Raw genomic sequence first — 24,194 nt, 5'->3', positions numbered from 1 at the left:
GGCTTTATCGCCGAGCACTCTTTCTGCCTTGAAGCTGAATAACTAGCTCGGGAGTGACATTCCTCAAATGAATGGTCATTAGAGGCAGGAGAAGTGAATCGGAAAAAACCCACACAAAATCGGTTGTCCTGTGTCCTTGATCCCTTACGAGATGTGGTTTCACAGCATTTGGAACAGGGGCTGTGTTTCTGTAATAAGAATGACCTGCTATACTGTATGTTCCCCATTAGACTGAAAGTTCCTTGTGGGCAGGGATCGTGTCAATCAACTCTACTATATTCTCCAAATGCTTAGTACAGTGCTCTGCACACGGTAAAGAGCTTAAACAATACCATTCATTGATTGATCGAGAACTCAGCTCCTCCCTGGCCTAAAGAGCAACTCAGAACAGGCAGGGAGCCTGCACGGTATCCCAGGGAATACCAACCAAGGTGCCGTGCCCATGTCACCAACCTACCTCTGCCCCCGGCAGCTGTTCGATAAGTATTACTGATTGAATGCTAAGGAGGAGGCTACGCGAGGGAGGGAAGAAGGTGCCCCTCCTATGATATGCCACCCGCCGCCTCCCCGCCTCTGCTACCATCTGGCTGGGCAGATCGCCACTCCAGACACCTCAGGCCTCAGGACCCCGTTGGTTGGCGGACAACTCCAAGATGGAGTCGTCCCTGAAGTCCATCTCTGCAGCAAACTCCGGCCTTCTGGCCCATGATTGCTTCACACCCTGGGTTCCCGGGAACCCTATCAGAGGCGGGGTTCATGTCTCAAAGTGCTCCGCAGAGATCTAGGCTGGTCAGTGGGGTCTAGTTCTGACACAGCTACACCCCCGCCCCACCTCATGACATTCTGCCCAAGTCCTAGGCTGGTCCATAGGAGCCTTAGCAAGGCCCCGGTGACCCTGGACCCCACCTCGTTGGGTCTGGGATAAGAAGACCAGGACATACACTGCGGGAGGGCTGCGTCTGATCTGATTCCCTTGACTCTCCTCTCAGCTCGATGAAATCCCATTAAAAAGCCTAAAGCAGGTTTGCTCAGGAAAACCATGCTCTTTGCTAAAACTGCCTGTGTCACATCTTCAGAACCCAGTTGGAACTCATTTGCTACTCCATGTCAGAAGCTTTCAAACCAAGCAGTGATTAATACCTTATCCTGCTCATGGAATGACTTACTCTCTGGACTGTGACCAACAAGTCACTTTTTGCTAAACCCTACTACAGTGGTCTCTGTCATTCTGTGAAGCAGCCAAGCAAAAAGGAACTCATTTTTCTTTTTTTTCCAGCATCTCCATCGGCTCTTTTGGGTCCTTGGCAGATGCTTGGAAACTGACAGTTGTCCTCGAGAGGTCATTTAGTCCAACCCCCTGCATGGGCTCTTTAACGTCTCTGTGCCTTTGTTTCCTTAACCTAAGATGGGCAGAACAGTTCCTCTCAGGTAGTGGAAAGGAATAAGAAAAAAAAATACCTATATTCCTAATTGGCAAGTAATATACCTACCAATTCTACCGTCTTGTACTTTCCCAAGAGCTTAGTACAGTGCTCCTCAAATAGAAAGTGCTCAATTAATACCATTTACTGATCGATCGATCCACGGAGCCCTCTGAGACTAAACAGAAGACATGCTCCCATGGGTGTGGATACTGGGATTACCAGCTTCCAAAGAAATGCTGCCGACTGATTCTGGATTCTAGAAACAGAGCAGGCAAACTCTAGCCAATGGCTGGTTCTGGCAGCACACACAAAACACGGGCGTCTGACTCTCAAACCTTCAGGGATTTCTACATTCAAATCAACTCTTCCAGCCGAACTTCATTCTGCAGTAGTCCCAGCAACCACCTGTGATCTATTTCAATTTATATTTAGGGGGTGGGGAGGGCTTGAGCTTTTTATCTTGCTAGGCTGTCTCCAGCCGGCACCCGCATGAAAAATGTGTCTGGTCGCTGGCTGAAATGGTACAGACAACACACTGGGTCTTAAATCAGTTCTCCAGGTCCCCCCAGGACCTTCCGGGGTCTGGCAAGCTGCAGTACTCCATGGTTTCTTTTGAAGAATGGGGCCCAAAAGAACCATTACAAAAATCTTTTCCAGGTGAGACCTAATAGAGAAACCTAATGATTTCCCCACCAAAAATGGAGCTGACACTAAATGATGGTGAAGAAGAGCAACGTGGGCCTGGAGAGGCCAACTTGTCCATCTCCCAGTTTCTGGGCAGGACCAAATAATAAAAATAATGATAATAACAACAATAATAATGACATTAATAATATTTTAGTATTTGTTAAGCTCTTCCTATGTGCCAGACACTGTACTAAGCACTGGGGTGGCTACAAGCAAATCAAGTTGGACAGTGTCCCTGTCCCACGTGGGGCTCAGAGTCTCAATCCCCATTTTACAGATGAGGTAACTGAGGCCCAGAGAAGTGAAGTGACTTGCCCAAGGTCACACACCAGACAAGTGGTGAAGCCAGGCTTAGAACCTATGACCTTCTGACTCCCAGGACTGTGGTCTCTCCACTATGCCACGCTGCTTCTCACCCACCCCCTTCAGAGAAGTCATCCTATCTTTTAAAGCACTCAACAAGAAAATTTCACCACCGCCCTGGTTCACCCATTTCAGTTTTGCCACCATGTAGGGTTAACCAGGTAATAGGTTTTTCAGATTCTCCCGCCACATATCTGGTTGGGCCTCAAACCCACCATCAGAGCAACCAATTGGTTTCTTTCACTTGCAGTTTCACAAGGTCTTTCGGTACGGAGTGAAATGTGAGGAGGCACCAGGTTAACCTTGTCTATTGACCGAAACATTCCATTAGCCTGCAAATGATTTCTCATCCTGTCCAGGTTTTACAGGTGTCTAATTCCCACCTGGGTTTTCTTTTTCAGCGCTCAGTACAGAGCTCTGCAAACAGTAAATGCTGAAGAAATATTACTACAACCACCACCTTTACAACCACAGGATTTTTCCCAGCTTGAAAATACGATGACGGTGAAAGCAGTGGATGTCTGTACCATGGCTGAAAGGCTACGTTTGCCAATTGGGTTAAAATCCTTCAGGACTCACACGAAGCTTGAGTTCTTGGGTCTCATCCTGGAAGAAGGAACTAGAGCAGATTTTGTGGCTCCAGTTTAAAGTGCTTCGTGGGAAGAGAAAGCAGACCCGAGTTCTAGTTCCAGCCCAACCAATGGACTACTGCTGGGTGATCTTGGACAAGTCCTTAGCCCCTCTCTGGGCTTCATGTACCTCACCTGTAAAATCGGGATAAGACACCTCTCCCTATGTCTTAGGTAATGAACCTCTCGTGGAACAAAGACCGAGTCAGGCCCGATTACATTGTACCTATCCCTAGGCATGGCACCCAGTAAAGCGATAAGAAAACAAATCATCATGAAGATGATTTTTCTTAGCGCTTGTGGCTTTATTAGCCATTTCCTGAGCTCCAGAGGATTGGAGTCAAGGCTGCTGAGGGTTTAGTTTGACTGAGAAAGGGGCGGGGACAACAACACGAAGTCCAGAATAGAGGACTTTCAGCAGAGAGAATTGTCGGTCCCTTCAAAAGGAGGACTCCCTCTCATTTTAGATAATGGCCACGTTTTGCTGGAATGGGCAATTTTCTCTCCATTCAGAATCTCCACTTTGCTCTCCAAATTGAATCAGGCGTTTTCTAAGCTGCAGCCGCTGGCCCTCCCGCCCTCCCTCCTGGCCCTCAGGCCCCGAGCGCTGACCTCTCACGCGGCCCCCGCGACCAGAGAGCCACCCATTACCTGTCTGTGCAGCCAAGCCTCGCTCTCGTCCTCATGTTTCTAAAATTAAATGAGAGACAGACACAATTACATCATGGGTGAGGTGTGTTGTGTTCCCCAGGCAGAGTGCCAGCTGAGCCTGCCCAAACCCAGTCGCTTGGGCTCCTGCTGCCCGAGCTTCCGCTTCCTCTCCAGCGAGGACCTGGGATTAACCCACGACTCCTACAGAGAGGGCCGCCCTCCTCCCACACTGGGCAGAAGAATGCAGGAGTTTTCAGAAATCACACCATTTTTGTTGAAGGCGAGACTGCTAAGGAAAACTCCCCAAGAAATCCATGTCGTACAATCCCATCCACCCGACGTCTGGTGCCTGGTTTTCTGTTCTGACTTCCGTTTGGCTCTCACTTTGGGCATGGGCCACAAAGGAACATCTCTGAGGACCAGCTCCACTGCCTATCTGATTGGCTGTCCTCTACGTGTCAGGATTTCCAGGGAGCTCCTTGAGGGCAGCATTCCCAACTGGTAGCTCCCAATCCGGTGATCCAGTGCTCCGCGTTCAGTCCCATACTACATCTCGATGGGACTCAGAGGTGTCCCTCACGGCCCTGTTCCCGGGCTGCCGCTGTCGGTACTTGCATGCCACGGACATTGCTCAGACACATGCCAGCCACTGGTCTCATTCATTCATTCAATAGTATTTATTGAGTGCTTACTAAGTGCAGAGCACTGTACTAAGCGCTTGGAATGTACAATTCGGTAACAGATAGAGACAATCCCTGCCCAATGACGGGCTCACAGTCTAAACGGGGGAGACAGACGGCAAAGCAAAACAGAACAAAACAAAAACTGGCCCCGCCCCACAACTAGAAATTCAGATTCCAGTCAAATGAGTCAAAGTGGGGCCCCAAGGCCCTGAAGCTTGCCTGCCATTCAAGGTGTTGACGGGAAGAGAGAGGATCTGCGTGTTGCCCAAAGCTCAGGTGAGGGCCCGCCTGACGGAGCTTAAGGCACAGTCCTTTGGGCGGTAGGCAGATGGACTACTGGTTGCCATGCTAACCATCATCCCCTCAGTGCCCACAATGGCCCAGTTGTTTGGGATCTCTGTCTTGCCACAAGCATTCCCTAATCTGGCCTTGCCTCCCTCCCATTTGTTGGTAAACTCCTTGATGGGAGGGACTGGGTTTTTTTAAACTTCTGTTGTTTGTTCCCAAGTACAATGCTATTGTTTTTGTCTGTCTCCCCCGATTAGACTGTAAGCCCGTCAATGGGCAGGGACTGTCTCTGTTGCCGAATTGTACATTCCAAGTGCTTAGTACAGTGCTTTGCACATAGTAAGCGCTCAATAAATACTACTGAATGAATGCCGCACATCCAGTCGGCGCTCAGTAAATATGGTGCAACTCAGAAAAATCTGGTACCTTGGTGCAGACTCCAGTGGTGGCATCGCAAAGGGTCAGGATGGAGACGTTCTGGGCCCGGTTCAGCCAGTTCACTGCCACCTTGGTGCTAGTGGCCCATTTCACCATCGTGATGTAGTACTCCCTAAAAACAGGCATATGGATAAAATTAACTCAACCCAACACATATGCATGCTACCGCTCAGGAACTCAACAGAGGTGAGTTATAGCACAGGTGCCATCTTTAATTGGGAAATGGAGGTTTCTCACATGTGCATTTGGGTCGTGCTCCTGAAAAGAAGTCTTGCCACTTCTTCTAAGCTCATTTCTAGGCTTGTAGGCTCATTGTTTATTGTTATATTGTACTCTCCCAAGCATTTAGTACAGTGCTTTGCACATGATAAACCCTCAATACATACGACTGAATGCATGAATGAATGAACATCATTCAGTAGCCTCCTAGAACTGAGAGGGTGGCTGGGCTGTTCAGCAAGGTGTTGTGTGTGCATACACACACATACACACACTCTTTCTCTCTCTCCCTCTCTCCGTGGTTTTGCAATGGGAGTAAATCCACTTGGTTCAAAAAGCAACTGCACTGGGTAATCAATCAATCGATTTATTAAACTTTCATTGTGTACAGAGCACTGTATTAAGCCCTTGGGAGAGTACACTATAAAAGAGTCGGTAGATATGTTCCATGCCCATAGGGAGGGATAATAGTAGTAATATTTTAATCAATTTATTGTTTACTTGAAATTGATTTCATTCCATGAAAATTGATTCCCTGGGGGTTCTAATAAGAGTCAGATAAGCAGCAGGGGAACAAGTGAAGAACAACTGTTCACTTCAAGCTTTATCATCCTCCCCCTCTTTCTTGAATTTCACCAGGTGTGATAGAAGCCAAGTACTCTTAATTATTTGGGGAGTCCTCTTCCCCTCAATCCTTTATTTCCTATCGAAACAATAGTTGACTCTCTCCGATTTTGGGGTTTGCAGTTCTCTATTTTAGGACATGAGCCAGGATTTGCCAACCTTAGAAGCCATAATCCTGTTACTACAGCCCAGTAAGATGGTAACAAAAGCCAATCAATTCTCATGCGATTTGGTGTGGGGGGCAAATATCCTGCATGAAGCTCATCTGCCAAAGAATTGTGTTCTTGGTGAAGCTCTAGCTTTAAATGCTAAATTCATTCATTCAATCATTCAATAGTATTTACTGTGCACTTACTGTGTGCAGAGCACTATATTAAACGTTTGGGAAGTACAATTCAGCAACAAAAAGTCTGTATTTACTGGCTGGTGATGGCAATTTCTCGGTGTCATCCTTGACTCGTCCCTCTCGTTCACCCCACACATCCTGTCCGTTACCAAGACCTGCCGGTTTCACCTCTACAATATCGCCAAGATCCGCCCTTTCCTCTCCACCCAAACGGCTACCTTACTATTACGGGCTCTCGTTATATCCCGGCTAGACTACTGTGTCAGCCTTCTCTCTGACCTCCCTTCCTCCTCTCTCGCCCCGCTCCGGTCTATTCTTCACTCCGCTGCCCGGCTCATCTTCCTGCAGAAACGATCTGGGCATGTCACTCCCCTTCTTAAACAACTCCAGTGGTTGCCTATCAACCTCCGCTCCAAACAAAAACTCCTCACTCTAGGCTTCAAGGCTCTCCATCACCTTGCCCCTTCCTACCTCTCCTCCCTTCTCTCTTTCTACCGCCCACCCCGCACGCTCCGCTCCTCTGCCGCCCACCTCCTCGCCGTCCCTCGGTCTCGCCTATCCCGCCGTCGACCCCTGGGTCACGTCCTCCCGCGGTCCTGGAACGCCCTCCCTCCTCACCTCCGCCAAACTGATTCTCTTTCCCTCTTCAAAACCTTACTTAAAAATCACCTCCTCCAAGAGGCCTTCCCAGACTGAGCTCCTCTTCCCCCTCTACTCCCTCTGCCATCCCCCCTTTACCTCTCCGCAGCTAAAGCCTCATTTTCCCCTTTTCCCTCTGCTCCTCCACCTCTCCCTTCCCATCCCCACAGCACTGTACCCGTCCGCTCAACTGTATATATTTTCGTTACCCTATTTATTTTGTTAATGAATTGTACATCGCCTTGATTCTATTTAGTTGCCATTGTTTTTACGAGATGTTCTTCCCCTTGACGCTGTTTAGTGCCATTGTTCTTGTCTGTCCGTCTCCCCCGATTAGACTGTAAGCCCGTCAAACGGCAGGGACTGTCTCTATCTGTTGCCGACTTGTTCATCCCAAGCGCTTAGTACAGTGCTCCGCACATAGTAAGCGCTCAATAAATACTACTGAATGAATGAATGAATGAATTTCTCCTCTAAAGTTGAGTCTGTCCTTTTATTTTGGAATTTTTTTACAAAAAACACCATACACACACTCTCTCTCTCTCCTTCATGCAGCCTTGCATATTCAATGGGAATTCCAGTTTGCTGTACATTTGACCACCCGAATGCTGGTGTCACATCTAGTTAAGGAAAAATAATTATACCAGTGAAAATCATCTTGTAAGGCTTTAGGCTTGATCATTCCTCAAACTATTGCCTTTGTATACACAAGCATCTTATGCCAATAAAGAGCCAGGACTCCTCTAGACTGTAAGCTCATTGTGGGCAGGGACTGTGTCTGATTATTGTTACACTGTACACTCCTAGGCACTTAGTACAGTGTCCTGCACACTGTAAGCACTCAGTAAATACAACTGACTGAGGACTTCCCTAGGTTTGGCAAGAACTCCTGGTCTCCTGCTGAAATGACATGAAGATAGGCTGATGCTTGATAAAGAAGTAGACCTAGATTTGTCTAGGAATTAAGTATAAAATGAACAAAAAAAGTGGACATATTTTTAACAACTTGCTTGTCCTCGCTGATCTTTCCTAATTAGGAGCTTACATCTGTCTAAAAAAATCCAATTAAAAAGGTCTCTTTTTCACTTTATTCTTTCTCCTTGTATGAATAGCACAGACTGCTGCGTAATCTAAACAAAATCAGAGATAAATATTCCGGGCTTCTCCTGGTTCTAACACCATGCTTTAGAGAAAAGAGGCAACAAATGGAAATCGATGCACCAATATATCATTCTCTTGTAATAAACTTCCTGGTGATACTTTTGAACCAACCTTGAAGTGAGAGATCATCCCATCATTTACATTTTACTGCATGGTGTGTTAATAGAAGGAGAAGTTGTGCAGTATTAATAGCATTTTTATTGCCAGTATAACAATTTTATTGTCTAAGACCCAAGTCCCTGAATGCAAGAGATAAAAATGGCAACACCAAATATTTTAATCACATCAGTCAAGGGCATCCATCAGGGTAGGCTTGCTTTTTAAGCATTAATGATAACTCAGGCACACTAGGGGATTCCATTATTCTTAGCATCACTCACAGAGCAGAGGTCCTCCTCGTGTTTACAACCATGACTTAAAACCTCCCAATGACTAAAATCCCAGGTTCTCTGCATCACCATCTTTTTTTTTTAATGGCATTTGTTAAGCGCTTACTACGTGCCAGGCACTAAGGTAGCTACAAGCTAATCAGGTTGGACACAGACTGTGTCCTATGGGGGGCTCACAGTCTCAATTCTCTATTTTACAGGTGAGGTAACTGAGGCACAGAGAAGTTGAGTGACATGCCCAAAGTCACATAGCAGGTGTGTGGCAGTGTCAGGTTTAGAAACCAGGGTCTTTCACTCCCAGGCCTTTGCTCTTTCCATTAGACCATCCTGCATCTCTAAGCAGAAGAAAACTGGTATTTATGTCCCCCTTTCCTGTAGCCCCATCCCCTCTCCTTAATTCTAACATCTCTCATGCTCCAAAATACGACGACTTCACGAGTCAGTAGCTTTTTTTCAGCACCTAAATATGTTTTGAGTGAAGGAGGGAGAGATCAGTTGCCAAAGGTTTTTGATTCCACAGGGTTTCCTCCTGGATTCTCAGAACTTTTGGTGAGTCGTTCAGTTGCTAGTACTCACTGGGCACCTGCTTGAAAACGAGGTACTGTACTAAGCGCTTGGGAGCATAGAATTTGGAAAGCAGCATGGCCTAGTGGAAAGAATGTAAGCCTGTGAGTCAGAGGACCTGGGTTCTAATCCCACACCTGCCACTTGCCTGCTGTGTGACCTTGGGCAAGTCACATCACTTCTCTGTGCCTCACTCTCCTCATCTGTAAAATGGGGATTAAATCCCTGTTCTCCCTTGTTACTCAGACCAAAAGCCCCAGGTGCGGGAGCGATAGTGTCCAACATGGTGACCTTGTATTTAGCCCAGAGTTTAGAACAAGCACAAGTTAAGCACTTCACAAATACCCCAATCATCATTCTTGTCATGTAATGAACGTATTTTTTCTGACCGTCGAAAATGCTAGAATGAAAATCATTCGATCGTATTTACTGAGCACTTACCGTGTTCAGAGTACTGTACTAAACGCTTGGAAAGTCCAATACAGCAAAACAAAGTTTATTCTAAGGAGTGACAATAAGTTCAGTGCCCCCAGGTGGCAAAATACAAAATCTGCCCCTGGTTGGAATAGAACCGGAGGGATGCGGTGGGGTGGAGGGCGAGGAGGGGAAGGCCTTTCCTCCCAGTTCTTGGGGTGTGAGGTTCCTGAGGCAATCCCCGAATGAGTCATTCTCACCCCAGCCCTCACTGCAGAGTAAGCCTGCTCTTTTCCAGCATGGAATTGATGAAAATAGGCTGCAGAGCAACATTCTGCCCTAAATTCACGTTGCCTTTACAGCAGGGGGGTGAGTCAGGGGAGAGGACCAAGCTGCCACTGACATTTCTTTACAATTAAATGTCTCTGCTCCTGGGGCACGGAGCCCAGCCACATGGCAACTGTGGAAATGGATTTCCAGGACAACATTCGTTTCCCCAGCAGCGTCCTGTCTTCCAGCACATGGATTTTCTGAACTCATGATTCTTCCCCTACACACACACACATACCCACTCCCACACACACCCCTGCCAATACGATCAGTGGAAAAAATATTGCTAGACACGCCAAAGCTGATTTTAAACTGGTTCTTTCACCAGATAGGCAGATTTCTTCTTTTGTTTCCTTTGCTCTTGGTTTCCAGCACAATTCACAGAAACTTTGCCAGGATTCCTAATTCCAAGAAATGACAAGGCCCATTAATCCCAACGTGGAGGAACAATGCTGCTTTCTACATATTTCAGAGCAAACTAAGGAATGGGTAAAGATGTTGTGGACTGAGCCCCAGCAGAAGCCATTGTATTCAAATTTAAGGGCATTGTTCAGAGAAGGAATGAAAGCACTTGGCTTGTGAACCCAGGGGGCATCTGGTAAAAGCCCCAGAGAATTGGGAGAGCTGTCTCTATCTGTTGCCGAATTGTACTTCCAAGCGCTTAGTACAGTGCTCTGCACATAGTAAGTGCTCAATAAATACTACTGAATGAATGATTGTCACCCTCTCCGCTAATCCTCTGGGTGACAAGGCCCAGCTGTTTACTATTACCTAGAATGCTGCAACAGTGGGACTCCTTTTTGGCTTGGTCGTGGGGAGATTTTTCACGGTGGGTCTCTGAGCAGCCCCTTCTGAGCCTTGGCCCCTCACCCTTGCTTTTGCCGGCGACCTGCCCTAGTAGGTGCTGCACTGGGCCCAGAGACGGGGCTAATAGCCGGGCAGCCCGGGAAGATCAGTGACAAAGGAGGAAAGAGGTAGCCATCCTCCCCTTCCCCAACTTGCCAGCTAACATATCCCACAGTCCTCTCCTGTTGACTCCACAACATGGAAGGTACACCAGATTCCAGAGCCCAGGTTCCAGCACACTCCACGTCTGGGCAAGACTGGTTTGGCCCTTGGCTGTCCCCACTCGAAGGGTCCCTAGGACCCGGAGAGGTCCCTGGGGTGATCTGGATGAGGGTCTGAACCGGCCCCAGGGAAGGATTCGATGCGTAGGGGGGGATTAAATCCTACTCCCTCCTCCTTAGACCGTGCACCCCTTATATGGGATGGGACTGTGTCGGATCTGATTGTCTTGAACCTACCCCAGTGCTTAGTACAGTGCTCGGCTCTTGGATCAGAGATCTTTGGGCATTTGATAGTCATTCCATCCTCATTCTCACAGCATTTATGTACATATCTATAATTTATCTAAGAGAAATAATGTATTTATATCAATATATGATTCCCCCTTTCAATTATAAACTCTCTGTGGGCAGGCATCAACCCTGTTGTATTAGTCTGTTGTATTCTCCCAAACAATTAGTACAGTGCCCTGCACAGAGCAAGCACTCGATAAATATACTGACGACGATGATGGCATATAGTAAACACTTAACCAATACCACAATTATTATTATTAGTCAGCAATGCCCTTGCCATTCTGGCATAGATCTGACCATCTCCCCTCCCCTAATCTAATAATAATAATAATGATGGCATTTGTTAAGTGCTTACTATATGTAGAGCACTGTTCTAAGCGCTGGGGAGGATACAAGGTGTTCAGGTTGTCCCACGTGGGGCTCACAGCCTTAATCCCCATTTTACAGATGGGGTAACTGAGGCACAGAGAAGTTAAGTGACTTGCCCAAAGTCACATAGCTGACAAGTGGCTGAGCCGGGATTTGAACCCATGACCTCTGATTCTCAAGTCTGTGCTCTTTCCACTGAGCCACGCTGCTTCTCTGCTTCTAGACTGTAAGCCTGTTGTGGGCGGGGATTGTCTCTCTGTTGCTGAACTGGACTTTCCAAGTCCTTAGTACAGTGCTCTGCAAATAATAAGCGCTCACTAAATATGACAGAACGAATAATCTGGCCACCATATTGGGGACCACGGTTCCTGGGGCCAGGCCAGTCCAGGGTCGTATCTGCTCTGAAAACTCGGCCCAGGTTTCCTCTCCCAGGGCTGAGCCAGGGCGAAGCCAGCATCCAGAGTTGCTGTGGGCCACTGTCTTTTGGGACCAGGGTCAGGTCCCACTTGGCTGGAACACGAACAAGAAATAGATGCCAGCAGACAGCTAGTTGTCTGGGGGGCTGCTAGTACCCCTACCCTTTAACAACAATTATAATAATAATAATTTGTCAAGTACTGTGCTAAGCACTGGGGAGATAAAATACAAACCGATCAGAGACTTTTCCTCTCCTGCATGGGTGTCCCAGACTAATGGGAAGGGAGAATAGACATTTACCCCCCATTTTACAGATGAGAAAGCTGAGGCACACTGACATTAAATGACTGGGCCAAGGTCATACAGCAGGCAACTGACAGAGCTGGACCTGGAACCCTGGTCCACTCTGACTTCTTGGTCTATTTCTTTTTCCTCTGATTTATTTCTTCTGCCCTTCATCCCCAAGTGAGGAACATGTTAACTCACCCAGGCTTAAGCCTGGAGCTTCTCTAGGTCCCTCGCTGTTGGGGGATAACTTTGCTCATATCAGTGTTGGGGAGGAAACAGTCCCCAGGGCAGAGAAGCAAGAGGGAGGCCCCTCAATCTTTTGGAAATCTGTCAGGGTTTCCAAAGCCCTCCAGGGACCTCTCCTGGAGAACCGCCTTCAATCGATCGATTGTCGGCTCTGAGCTATGTAAAACCACATTTCTTTTGTGAGAGCAGCTCCTGAGGGACTCTCGCGATGAGACCCCGAAAGCCCCGGGGAGAGGGTTCCGGGAACGGAAACTGTTTCTGGGATCGTTAAGGCCACCCTGCTCTGACTTTTTGGTCCTCTCCTGGGGACAGTGTGCCAGCTGAGGGGCAGTGTGCCTCACTACCCAGGGAGACCCAAATGTCCAGGGAGACCCTCTTGAGGGAGGAGTGGCTGTTTGAGAATTTCTGGGCTCACCCAGTCCATGGCTCCAGCAGCCTCCGACTCTGGTAGCTCCTGAACGCATCCCAAAGGCCCTTGTCCTCCTGACCCCGGGCTTGCTCGGTGCAGTTCTCCAGAGAGATGTTGGGGGCCAAGAACAGCCACAGGGCTCTCCCAACATGCCCTGCTGCTGAGTTCCGGCACTAATTAAACTCTGCTCTTTTTCCGACAGGACCAGAAAAACGGATTTTTTTCCCCACCTTTTCCCTGGCATGAGATAGCTCTCCTCTCAGTTGAATGCCACTCACCTGTCAGGCTCTGCAAAAAGCCGCCTTTTGTTCCTGTTGTCATCAGAGCTTAGTGCTTGCTAAGATGTCGCCTGGGGCCTGGCCTCACAGAGAAGGAATGGAGCCCTAATCCTGCTCCTTGCCCTTACTAGGAACTCATAAAGGAAAGAAGCCAGAAAGGACTAATTTTCATAGCTAAAACCCCCAATGTGACTCAAAGGCACCTTCATTCAATAGTATTTATTGAGTGCTTACTATGTGCAGAGCACTGTACTAAGCACTTGGCTTAGTACAAAACTTACCCAGGAACTGGGAGTGTAACATAGCACGGCTCTGCCCCTACCTTGAGTTGCTCCTTATAATTAACATTATGGTGTCATAAACCCTGGTAAGGCACCTGATGACCAGATCAGGCACAGCCTCTGTTCCCCACTGGGCTATATTTATAGATAAAATCAGAAGCAAACCTCATTCGAGGGTCATCTGGAGGAGTCATCTCCAGATCGTGGGTGGGTCCGTTCAAACCAATGACATGCAAGGAGATGCTTGGGTTTTCACATCCAGCCTGGAAAGAGAGAGAAACGGAGGAAGCACATGAGTCCCAGACATGACTCCAGGACTGATGGGATGGAGAGAGATCCTGGCGATTACAGGTTCTGGTGGCTGCAGGTCTAACAGTCTCCCAGTGCCCTGGAAAGATCGATAGAGAAACCATAAGTTGGGATGACTTTTTTTGCCCCTAGATGGTACCTTGCCTGTGGAAAAACTAATCCCTGGGCTGGCTAAGTAGTTACCAATGGTCCAAGGGGTAACACACACTGCACTTTGTTTGTCTCTCTCTATTCCCCACCAGATAAGAGCCATTCTAAGCTTCCTGACAAAAAAAAATATATTTTCTGCTTCTCTTTTCCTTCTCTGACAGACCTTCCTCTCTGGGGAATGGAGAAAGGGGTGTCTTCTCTCTTAGGAGAGCAGAGGAGACCCAGCGACGGTGACCACATTGACCCCTTCCTTCCACTTTCCCCACTCCACCCTCTTAAACTGGGCCTTCCAGTAGGCGGCCCAAAGGAATTGTGGGTAGGAGGAGGGAGACTAGCCTATCACCCCGAGTGCCGGGAGGGATTCTCCCCTTAATAACAGCCCACAGAAATAATCCCACAGATGGTGGAAGCCAGATGGGAAGATCTAGACTGGCTCCCCACATGAGCAGGCCTTTATTCCGTCAACCTTCATCCGGGCCAGTAGGTCTCCTTCGGTCCCCTGGGCCTCGGAGCAAACATCAGTGCCCTGGATCTTTCTCTGAACCACCGCTTCTTGTCTTGGAGGGATGCGAGAATATTTTCTCTGGCTCGTCAATGCCAGCAAACAATAGCAGCAGATGAAGAAAGAATGGAGGGTGGGAGGGAGCCCTCCATTTCTGCTGAAAGCATGATGTTTGCTTTGTTTCTGATCAAGTTTAATCAAATGACAAACTCCAGTTCAAGAAAAGAAAAGGCACAGGTTCGAACACATCCAAAGTAACAAAAGAAGCAATTTACCACAATTTTATGAGAAATAATCGACCCTCTTCTGTTTATTATATCGCTCGTAAACACGCCCGATTATCCTGCCTTCATAACTGCGTCGGCTGAGGGGAGAAAGAAGAGGCCTAAGAAAGAAAAAGTCCTTCCTGTCAGACGAAGGTAAACTCACTGGTTCTTACCTTGGGGTAGTGGTATGGCTTGACCGTGGGGTAGAGCGAGCCGGTGTATGTCGGAAGCTCCATTGTCGGGACCCTGGAATCATTGATTGTAGCGTAGGCTAGCCTGGTGCCATCTGGAGACCACCAATGGGCGATGTGAGTCTTCAGAATCTCCTCTGAAAGAAAGCAGAGGGAGGGAAACTGGTGACTGACGTCCAACAGACCTCCCACAGCCTGAAGCTCTATCCAGCCACCCTCCTCGATTATGGTGCCAGGAATCGGACGTATTAAGCACTCAGCGAGTACGGGGCGTGGTATAGGAGCTCGGGAGAGCGTGACAGAAGGTGTGAGCTCGTTGTGGGCAGGGAACGTGGCTACCACTCTGTTGTATCGTACTTTCCCAAGCGCCAGTACTGTGCTGCGTTCACAGTGAGAATTCAGTAAATACCACTGATTGACTGATGTTCCTTGCCCACTGGTACCTTACCCTCCAATGGGATCAAAGGTCTTCTACAACAGGATCTGCCCCGATTTGCACCGAGGGAGGAGCAGTGCAAGATCCCAGACCAAAGGCAAGACCAGAGGGGCCTCAAAAGCCAGGTCCAAAGTTTGAACCCAAGGACCGGGCTTTCCCCTTGTCTCCCATTATAGCCCACCATCACCCACTCTAGGGGGTCTTAATTAGAGACTGGCGGGTACAGGGATAGAGCAAAGACAACTATGGGAAGACAAACAACACTGAAAGCAGCAACATCAACTGCCTGTTTGCCTGAAATGTACTTTAATGTCTGTGTCCCTGTCCAGATTGCAAGCTTCTTGAGGGCAAAGATCATGACCGTTTAGTCTATTTTACCCTCCCAGGCACTTAATACAGTGCTCAGCACACAGCGGACACCCACTGGATACTGCTGATGGATTGACTGACTACCACCTGCCTGAGCAGCTATATTCCACCAAGACAGGGAACTGAAGACTTTTAAGGGCACCCCCAGAGTCAGGGGAGACTTTGAAAGGCCAGGTTTCGAAGTTTTCTACTCAGAGCTCAGGAGGCTAAACCCAGGGCCCGAGCGCTCCCAAACCCAAGGGAAATGAGGATGGAGTTAACTTTCCATAGCTTCCTGGAGGATCCTTCGCTGTTTCTTTTTACATTAGCTGCTTGTTAAAAAGATAATTAAATGTAAGTAGCAAAGGGGAAATATAAAGACAAGACAGATGGATTTTTCGACATTTTAACATTAATTATGAATGTCTTTATTTTGCAAACATTTTCGGTGGGATCTCAGCTTAATGAGGCAGCAGGGCTATATGCTGCCTGCCTGCCACACAAGTCTTTGGAGGAGAGCTTTGAGGAAGGAAAGTCTCTTTCTCTGGATCAAGTAAATTGTCGGAGCCCATTGCCCTTTTTTTTAAAAATGGTATTTGTTAAGTGGTTACTATGTGTCAAACATACTTCTAAGCATTGGTGTAGATACAAGTTCATTACGTTGGACACAGTCCTTGTCCCATATGGGGCTCATAGCCTAAGTAGGAAGAAGAACTGAGGCACTGAGAAGTGAAGTGACTTGCCTAAGGTCACACAGTAAGCAATTGGTGGAACCGAGATAGAACCCAGGTCCCCCACTTCCCTGGTCCATGCTCTCCAAGTCATCACTAACGGTCATTAACACTGGGAAACCACAGCCCATATTTCCTCCCCCCCCTCCCCCGCCCACCCTCCTCCACCTTGCACTGGTGTAAGAAGGACAGACCTATTAAGGCTGTGCAGAGCAATGTACTAAGTGCTGGGAAAGTTCAATACAACAGAGGTGGTGGATGCAATCCCTGCCCATAAAGAGCTTACAGTTGCCGGGGAGGGGGGTGGTGGGGGGAGACTGACATTAAAATAAATTACAGATTGGGGAAATAACAGAGTATAAGGATGTATTCGTAAGTGCTGGAGGGCTAGGGTGAGGATCAAAGCGTTTAAAGGGGTAGTCGATGCAGAGGTGAGGGCAAAGGGGAAAATGAGGGCTCAGCAGCCAGAAAGCCCTCAATAAACACCACTGATTGATGGTCATCGTGACCTTTCAGTCAATCGCATTTATTTAGCACTTACTGTATGCAGAGCACTGTACTAAGTGCTTAGGAGAGCTCAATATAACAATAAGCTATTTAGTTGCCATTGTTTTTATGAGATGTTCTTCCCCTTGACGCTGTTTATTGCCATTGTTCTTGTCTGTCCGTCTCCCCCATTAGACTGTAAGCCCGTCAAATGGCAGGGACTGTCTCTATCTGTTGCCGACTTGTTCATCCCAAGTGCTTAGTACAGTGCTCTGCACATAGTAAGCGCTCAATAAATACTATTGAATGAATGAATAAGCAGACACATTACCTTCCCACAACAAGCTTAAAGTCTAGAGGGGGAGAATGAATGACACCTGGGTCATTTAAGGAAGATGTCTTGGGTTCTTCAAGGTTGTCCTTTCCGAACCTCCTCCAACTTGGCCTTGCCCCCGGCCTCCCTGCTAGCTCACAACTCTGAGGGAAGCCAGAGTTACCTCAGGCTGTTTCCCCACATCATTGGCCTCAGCCATTCCAGCCTCCCACCACACCCAAGGGGATCCAGAAAAGCCCAATTGCTCCCTCAGTGTTCAGACTTCCTTGGACACAGGTTCTTGGAAAGCACATTAGCCCAGAGGAAAAGAAAGTTAAAAGCATTAAATTGGGGTGCATTAGAGAGAGGCAGATGGTAAGAGAATGGCAATATAGGGCACTAAGATTACTTCTGGAAATATCACTCATTTCTGCACTTGATGGTTCGACCTGCTCCTTGATTGAATGGCTAAGATTGACTGTTCCACAGCCAAGGGCATTAAGGCTTTCCTGGTTTTAATTTCTGTGGCTTTCAGATTTTGAAAGCAAAGTTGCCAGCAGGATGTGTCTGGTGGAACATCAGGACTCTGCAGACATGCATTTGTCGAGGCCAAAAACCAACAACGAAAGACCGGATTGCCAAGGAAGACTGAGTCCAATAACTTTCACACCATGCTCTGCTCAAAAGCCACCGGTGTCTAAAAAGCACTCTACAGTTCTACTGTGTGATCAGGCCCTCCTCAGAATCCAAACAAGGATGGTCTGCCCTCAGGATGTTTTTACTGAGTGCCGATTCCCATCGGCGCAGAGGGGCTGGGGAACTGATGGCACTGGGTCCGAAGACACCTGACGACCGCTCAAAATCTATTTCCGGGTTTGGTAAGTGCCACGTGAGGACGTGACTTCACCACAGTCACAAGTTACAACCGCATGGCAAAAGGCTGAGGACAGCTTGTGCCATCTCCTCTCCCCTCCCCCGATCTCTGCTCCATCAGTTTTGGCCATTCCTTGCATTTCAGTCCCCACCCCTCTCCACCTTAGATTTGGGAGCCCGGTTTGGGCCAGTTATTGAATCTCTACCTCATATCTGCATTTCTTTCCTAGTGCTCAGACCAGTGCTTTGCACATACAAAGCTCTTAATAGACATTATAGCTACTCCCTGCTTCTCTTTTACCCTCCCCCTCTCCTTGCCCAGAAAGGGGAGGGTACTTCAGACTGGTGGCCCAGACAGGTCAGTCAGCGGATTTACAGGACTTGTCCTGACAACTCACCCCAGAGGCAGGCTGGTGCATGGGGGCAGAGGCTGGGGCACTATGTGGGAATCCACCTTTCCTGGTCCCCGTGTGGGCGTTTCAGTGGAAAAGTGGAGAGCCAGAAGGTGGTACTGGCAATCAGGTTGCCAACACCAGGTCCCCCCGGGCAATACCCACACCCCCAGCCACCCCCTTTCTCGAGTGGCATCTTGCCTGTGGGCTACCTCTCCCTGCAGAGGGAGTTGCTCCTTCTCCTGGCCCTGGTGCGGGCTTGCAAATCATCTCCCTCCTTCCCCCCACTCTGAATTGCTAGGCTGATGTGCGGAAGGCACTTAAGGAGCAAGCCATCTTCATCTGCTAAGATAATCAAATGATAATCAAAACTGTTCCAAAATTATGTAAGCAATGAGCACGAGTGCCCGCGGCTTTCGGCGGAGACGTGCTCAAGTGCGTCAGGGAGAAAGATCCATCTGAAGAGAGTGCGCTTAACTGGGAAATTCACGGGGGAGCAGCGATTTCTTTGTTTCGGGAAGGAAGGCCAAGGTGGTTCTGAACGAACAGGCACTTAACCTCCCACCAATTCCTCAGGACACCAGACACACAAGACCCTGGGACCTACAGAATGGTAATAACAATAATGATATTTGTTAAATGCTCCTTATGGGCCAAACACTGTCCTACATGCTGGGGTGGATCCAAGGTAATCAGGCTGGACACAGTCCCAGTCCCACACGGGGTTCACAGTCCAAGTTGGAGGGAGAACAGGTATTTAATCCCCATTTCACAAATGACATACCTGAAGCACAGAGAAGTGAAGTGACTTGCCCAAGGTCACACTGCAGACAAGAGGCAGAGCTGGGATTAGAACTGAGGTTTTAGACTCCCAGGCCTGTGCTCTTTCTACTAAGCCACATAGCTTCTCTAACCCTGCTGTGATTTGTGATAACTTGCCCAGTGGCCAGGTGTGTGTGTGACAATGAAAGGCGGAGACCAGAGGCCTTGGGAAGGGCTTTGAGGAATCCACCCAGATGTCACACAATCCCATGGGAGCTTCTCTTCCACTCCCATCTTCCTGCCCCAAATCATCTCTCTTAGAGGAGAAACTGCCTTTGAATAATGCTAATAATAATTGTGGTAGTTCTTAAGCTGCTCTCCTGCTCTCCATCAATCAATCGCATTTATTGCGTGCTCACTATAAACAGAGCACTGAACTAAATGCTTGGGAAAGTACAATACCACAGAATTAGCAGACCCATTCCCTGTCCCAAACAAGCTTACGGTACTGCTACAACCTGCTCTCCTATTACAATCCAGCCTGCACATTTCACTCCTCTAAGCCAACCTCCTCACTGGACCTTGATCTCGTCTATCTCGCCGCTGACCTGTGTTCTGCCTCTGGCTTGGATCATCCTCCCTCTTCATATCCGAGAGGCGATCGTTCTCCCCACCTTCAAAGCCTCACAAGGCTCATTTCCTTCAAGAGACCTTCCCCAACTAAACCCTCATTTCCTCTTCTTCCACTCCCTTCTGTGTTGCCCATACACTTGGATTGGCACCCTTTACCTCTCCCTCAGTCCCACAGAACTTACGTACATAACCGCATTTTATTTATATTAATTCCTGTCTCCCACTCTCAACTGTGAGCTCATGTGGGAGGGTAATGTGTCCACTAACTCTGTTGTATTACTATCCCAAGCATGTAGTACAGTGCTCTGCACACAGTAAGCGTTCAATAAATACGGTTGATTAAGCAACTTCTATTTGCCAAGCACTTAGCTAAACTCTGGGGTACTTACGGGATGATGAGATTGGACATGATCCTGGTCAGTCAATCAATCAGTGGTATTTATTGAGCTGAGCACTGTACTAAGTGCTTGGGAGAGCACCATACAGCTTGCAACCTAGTGTGGGGAACTGATACTAAAATAAGTTACAGAAGAGGAGTAACAAAGTATAAGAATATGTACATAAGTGCTGTGGGGGAATGTACAGAAACTTAGTGGTTGGGTTGGGACTAAGTGCATAGGTGAAGCAGTAGGGAGGCAAAATAGGGGGAATGAAGGAGGACTTAGTCAGGAAGGGCTTCCTGGAGGAGTTGGGGGCTCATTCCAAGAGAACCAGACCATGGTTTAGTCCTGTCAATTCCACATCATGTCCGCCAGCATTGTTCAAGTAATTCTGGAAGGTCTTCTTGGGCCGACCTCAGTCTGTCTCTGATAACCAAGAAAGGATGGGCAATATTGACCTACCTGATTGGCTCAGATGTGGGAGAAAAGGAAAGTGATGAAAAGCCAAGATTTCCACTGGGAATCAATGCCAGTCTTCATGTTTAGAGCAGCGACAGATCCAGAAAAATGAACGCTTTGAGCGCCCGTGCCATGAGAGATAAAATACCAGGTTCCAACAATTCCAGAAAAACTGAAGGCCTCCCCTCCTACCCGCCAGCCTCTAATCAATCTCCATTACCGACTCAGCCAATGGTTTCCATTCTGCCTTGAGGGTGGGCCTTTGCCAATTAGCAACTCTAGTGAGACAGCTAGGTCGGTGAGTGGGAGCCCTCGTGCAGGAATTGCTGCTCTGGTCCGGCCTTTTAGGGTCACCGATGGAGAACCTGGGAAAGGAGCCTGCCCTTCTCCACCCTGGGCTGGGCTGACACTGACCACACAGGGAAGAAGACTGGGGCAAGGGTGATCCCCGGCTCCATTCCTGCTGTGATACCTGTTTCTCGTGTCAGAACCCAGTTTGGGATGCTCTGTGGCTAAGAGAGGCAACCATATTCTGAGTAACATATAGACTTTAATAAACAAGCGAGTGTGTTTGTTCCATTTGGACATTTCCCTTTTCGTTTCCTCAGGGGTCTTTGGCCAGGATTTCTATGGCGGTACTGAAAATGCAGCACAACTGTGTGTCTCATTTATGGGATAGTTAAGGGTGGGGCCTCTTCCCCATTTCGTTGCCTTCTGGGTTCTGGGAAAATGAAATGGAACTTCCGGGAAACATGGCTCAACACATGGTTTTGACTTTTTCAGTTAAACCTAACAACATCTTCTTCACTGACAATCTTTTAAAAGGATATTCACAGCTTTAAACTCCACTAGTACACCTTGTCCAGCAAAAACTGCCAGTTCACTCTTTGAAAGTAGTTTTTCAAAAAGCCCCATCTTGTACCCCTGAACTTAGCTACGAATTGACTTTATAATCAACGTGATGATTGGTGAGAATTCTCTTGCAGAATTCATTGCCTATCCTGTGATCATTTTAGAGAAGCAGCGTGGCTCAGTGGAAAGAGCATGGGCTTTGGAGGCAGAGGTCATGAGTTCGAATCCCAGCTCTGCCACCTGTCAGCTGTGTGACCGTGGGCAAGTCACTTAACTTCTCTGTGCCTCAGTTACCTCATCTGTAAAATGGGGATTAAGACTGTGAGCCCCACGTGGGACATCCTGATTCCCCTGTGTCTACCCCAGCGCTTAGAACAGTGCTCGGCACATAGTAAGTGCTTAACAAATACCAACATTATTATTATTATTATTAAATTTCCTTAGAGAGTGAAAAAATTTAGCTTTTGTAGAATTGTAATGATAAAAATGCTGAAATGAGTGTTCATTGGATGGTGAAGTAACCAAATAAGATTCATATTTACTAGTAAGCCCTTGCAAGCACTGTCCAATAGTTCCTTCTGGCAATGTTCCGTCTTCCTAAGTGACAGATTTAAGATATTACCTCAAGTCTAGATGACCATGAGGCCCTTGTTTTGAAGTTACAGCTCAGTAATAAAATTCCCCTCGTAAAATCCTAATAAAGCATCTTTTCCCAAAGAAATTCATAACGGAGCAATAGAAGCCTGAATCAGACTGAGAAATTCAACTTAATTATTTCTTAATATTTTTGAAAAAAATACATTAAAAAAAAAGGAAATTGGGAATCAAGAAAAAAAGGGGGGGTTAATGAACTACAAAAATGAATGAAAACATGTTAATGAAAACATGACTTTGAACTGTTCTTTTCACAGTAGCATCAACTTACTAATGATTTTTGACAGCATTGTTCCAAAAGCAAGAATCTGCACTGCAATTCCACCTAAAACAGGCCTTTGGCCTATATCAGAAGGGATGGGGGAAGCCCTACTGCCACTTCAAATTTTTCTTTTAATGGTATTTGTTAAGAGCTCATTATATGCCAGGCGCTGTTTAAAACACTGGGGTAGATACAAGATAATCAGGTTGTCCCTGTTCCACATGGGGCTCATAGTCTTAATTCCCATTTTACAGATGAGGGGACTGAGGCACAGAGAAGTTAAGTACCTTTCCTAAGGTCACAAACGAAGCAGATAAGTGGTGGAGCCAGGATGAGAACCCAGATTCTCTTGACTCCCAGGCCTTATTCTCTTGACTCCCAGGCCTTTGCTCTCTCCACTAGGCCATGGCTGCTTCTAATAATGAACTTCTGTAAGACTTATTATGATGGCATTTGTTAACTGCTTATTATATGGCAAGCACTGCTCTAAATGCTGGAGCACCATTCTGAGCACTGGACTTTATAGTGCTTAGAACAGATTGTAGCCTCTCTTCTCTCTCGATTTTAAATGGGGAGTCATAAAGATTGGTTGCCGCAACCATGGAAATCATTGGCGATGGGTCAAGGGTTATGATGGCGTTTATTAGGCACCTACTAAGACATGGGCAAGTTGCTCAGCCCTGGAATAGATTCAAGATAACCAGATCCACATGGGGCTCACAATCTAAGTTGTCATATTAGTGGAGAAGCAGCGTGGCTCAGTGGAAAGAGCATGGGCTTTGGAGTCAGGGCTCATGAGTTCGAATCCCAGCTCTGCCACTTGTCGGCTGTGTGACTGTGGGCAAGTCACTTAACTTCTCTGTGCCTCAGTTCCCTCATCTGTAAAATGGGGATCAAGACTTTGAGCCCCACGTGGGACAACCTGATTCCCCTATGTCTACCCCAGCGCTTAGAACAGTGCTCGGCACATAGTAAGCGCTTAACAAATACCAACATTATTATATTAGTGGTATTTGCTGAGCACCTACTGAATGCAGTGCACTGTCCCAAGACCTTGGGAGGTGAAACCGAAGCACGAGACACTTCCCCTGCCCACAAGAGGCTCCTATTCCAATGGGGTATTCTAACAGGCTAACAAAGTGATGATCTCATCCCCGTCTGACAGACTGAAGAAACTGAGGTTCAGAGAGGTTAATGACCAGTCCAGTGATAGAACTGGAACAAGAACCCAGGGCTCCTACCTCCCTGCTCTTTCCACTTAGCCATGCTGCGCCCATTCCTGCAATAACAATAATAGTATTGTGTGACCTTGGGCAAGCCACTTCACTTCTCTGGGCCTCACTTATCTCCCCTGTAAAATGGGGATTAAGGCTGTGAGCCCCTTGTGGGACATGGACTGTGTCCAAACTGAGTAGCTTGTATCAACTCCTGCGCTTACTACAGTGACTGCTTAACAAACACCATAAAAAAATACAGCAACAATGTCTTTGCTAACCGCTTAATCTGTGCCAAGCACTGTGCTTAATGCTGGGGGAGATGCCATGAAATCAGACCTGACCCACTCTTCAGAGTGCTCTAGTTTCTGTTGAAGGCAGCAAGAACACAAGTACATTTCTTTGATTAAACTCTGAACCCAAATCCCTTAGGCTGGCTGGACCGATGAGGAATAAATCTCGATACGCCAGTGGATCAGAGGG

At 47.5% G+C, this 24,194-nt stretch overlaps 1 protein-coding gene across 5 annotated transcripts in view; it reads right to left on the bottom strand.

Annotated features, from left to right (window-relative positions):
- Positions 1-24,194, bottom strand: part of DPP6 (dipeptidyl peptidase like 6) — a 618,762-nt gene that overhangs the window by 34,192 nt on the left and 560,376 nt on the right. For all 5 annotated transcript variants that reach the window (XM_029077439.2, XM_029077436.2, XM_029077438.2 and 2 more), the window contains 4 exons: positions 14,899-15,053; positions 13,664-13,761; positions 5,152-5,275; positions 3,755-3,793 (listed from right to left, as the gene is read on the bottom strand). In XM_029077439.2, the coding sequence (XP_028933272.1) occupies positions 3,755-3,793; positions 5,152-5,275; positions 13,664-13,761; positions 14,899-15,053 (416 nt within the window). The remainder of the gene's footprint in view (positions 1-3,754; positions 3,794-5,151; positions 5,276-13,663; positions 13,762-14,898; positions 15,054-24,194) is intronic.

This window comes from Ornithorhynchus anatinus, chromosome 13 (genome assembly GCF_004115215.2).
Source record: "Ornithorhynchus anatinus isolate Pmale09 chromosome 13, mOrnAna1.pri.v4, whole genome shotgun sequence".
Taxonomy (NCBI): Eukaryota; Metazoa; Chordata; class Mammalia; order Monotremata; family Ornithorhynchidae; genus Ornithorhynchus; species Ornithorhynchus anatinus.
The sequence above is the reverse complement of the archived record's forward strand: the minus strand, read 5'-3'. Positions and strand labels throughout refer to the sequence as shown.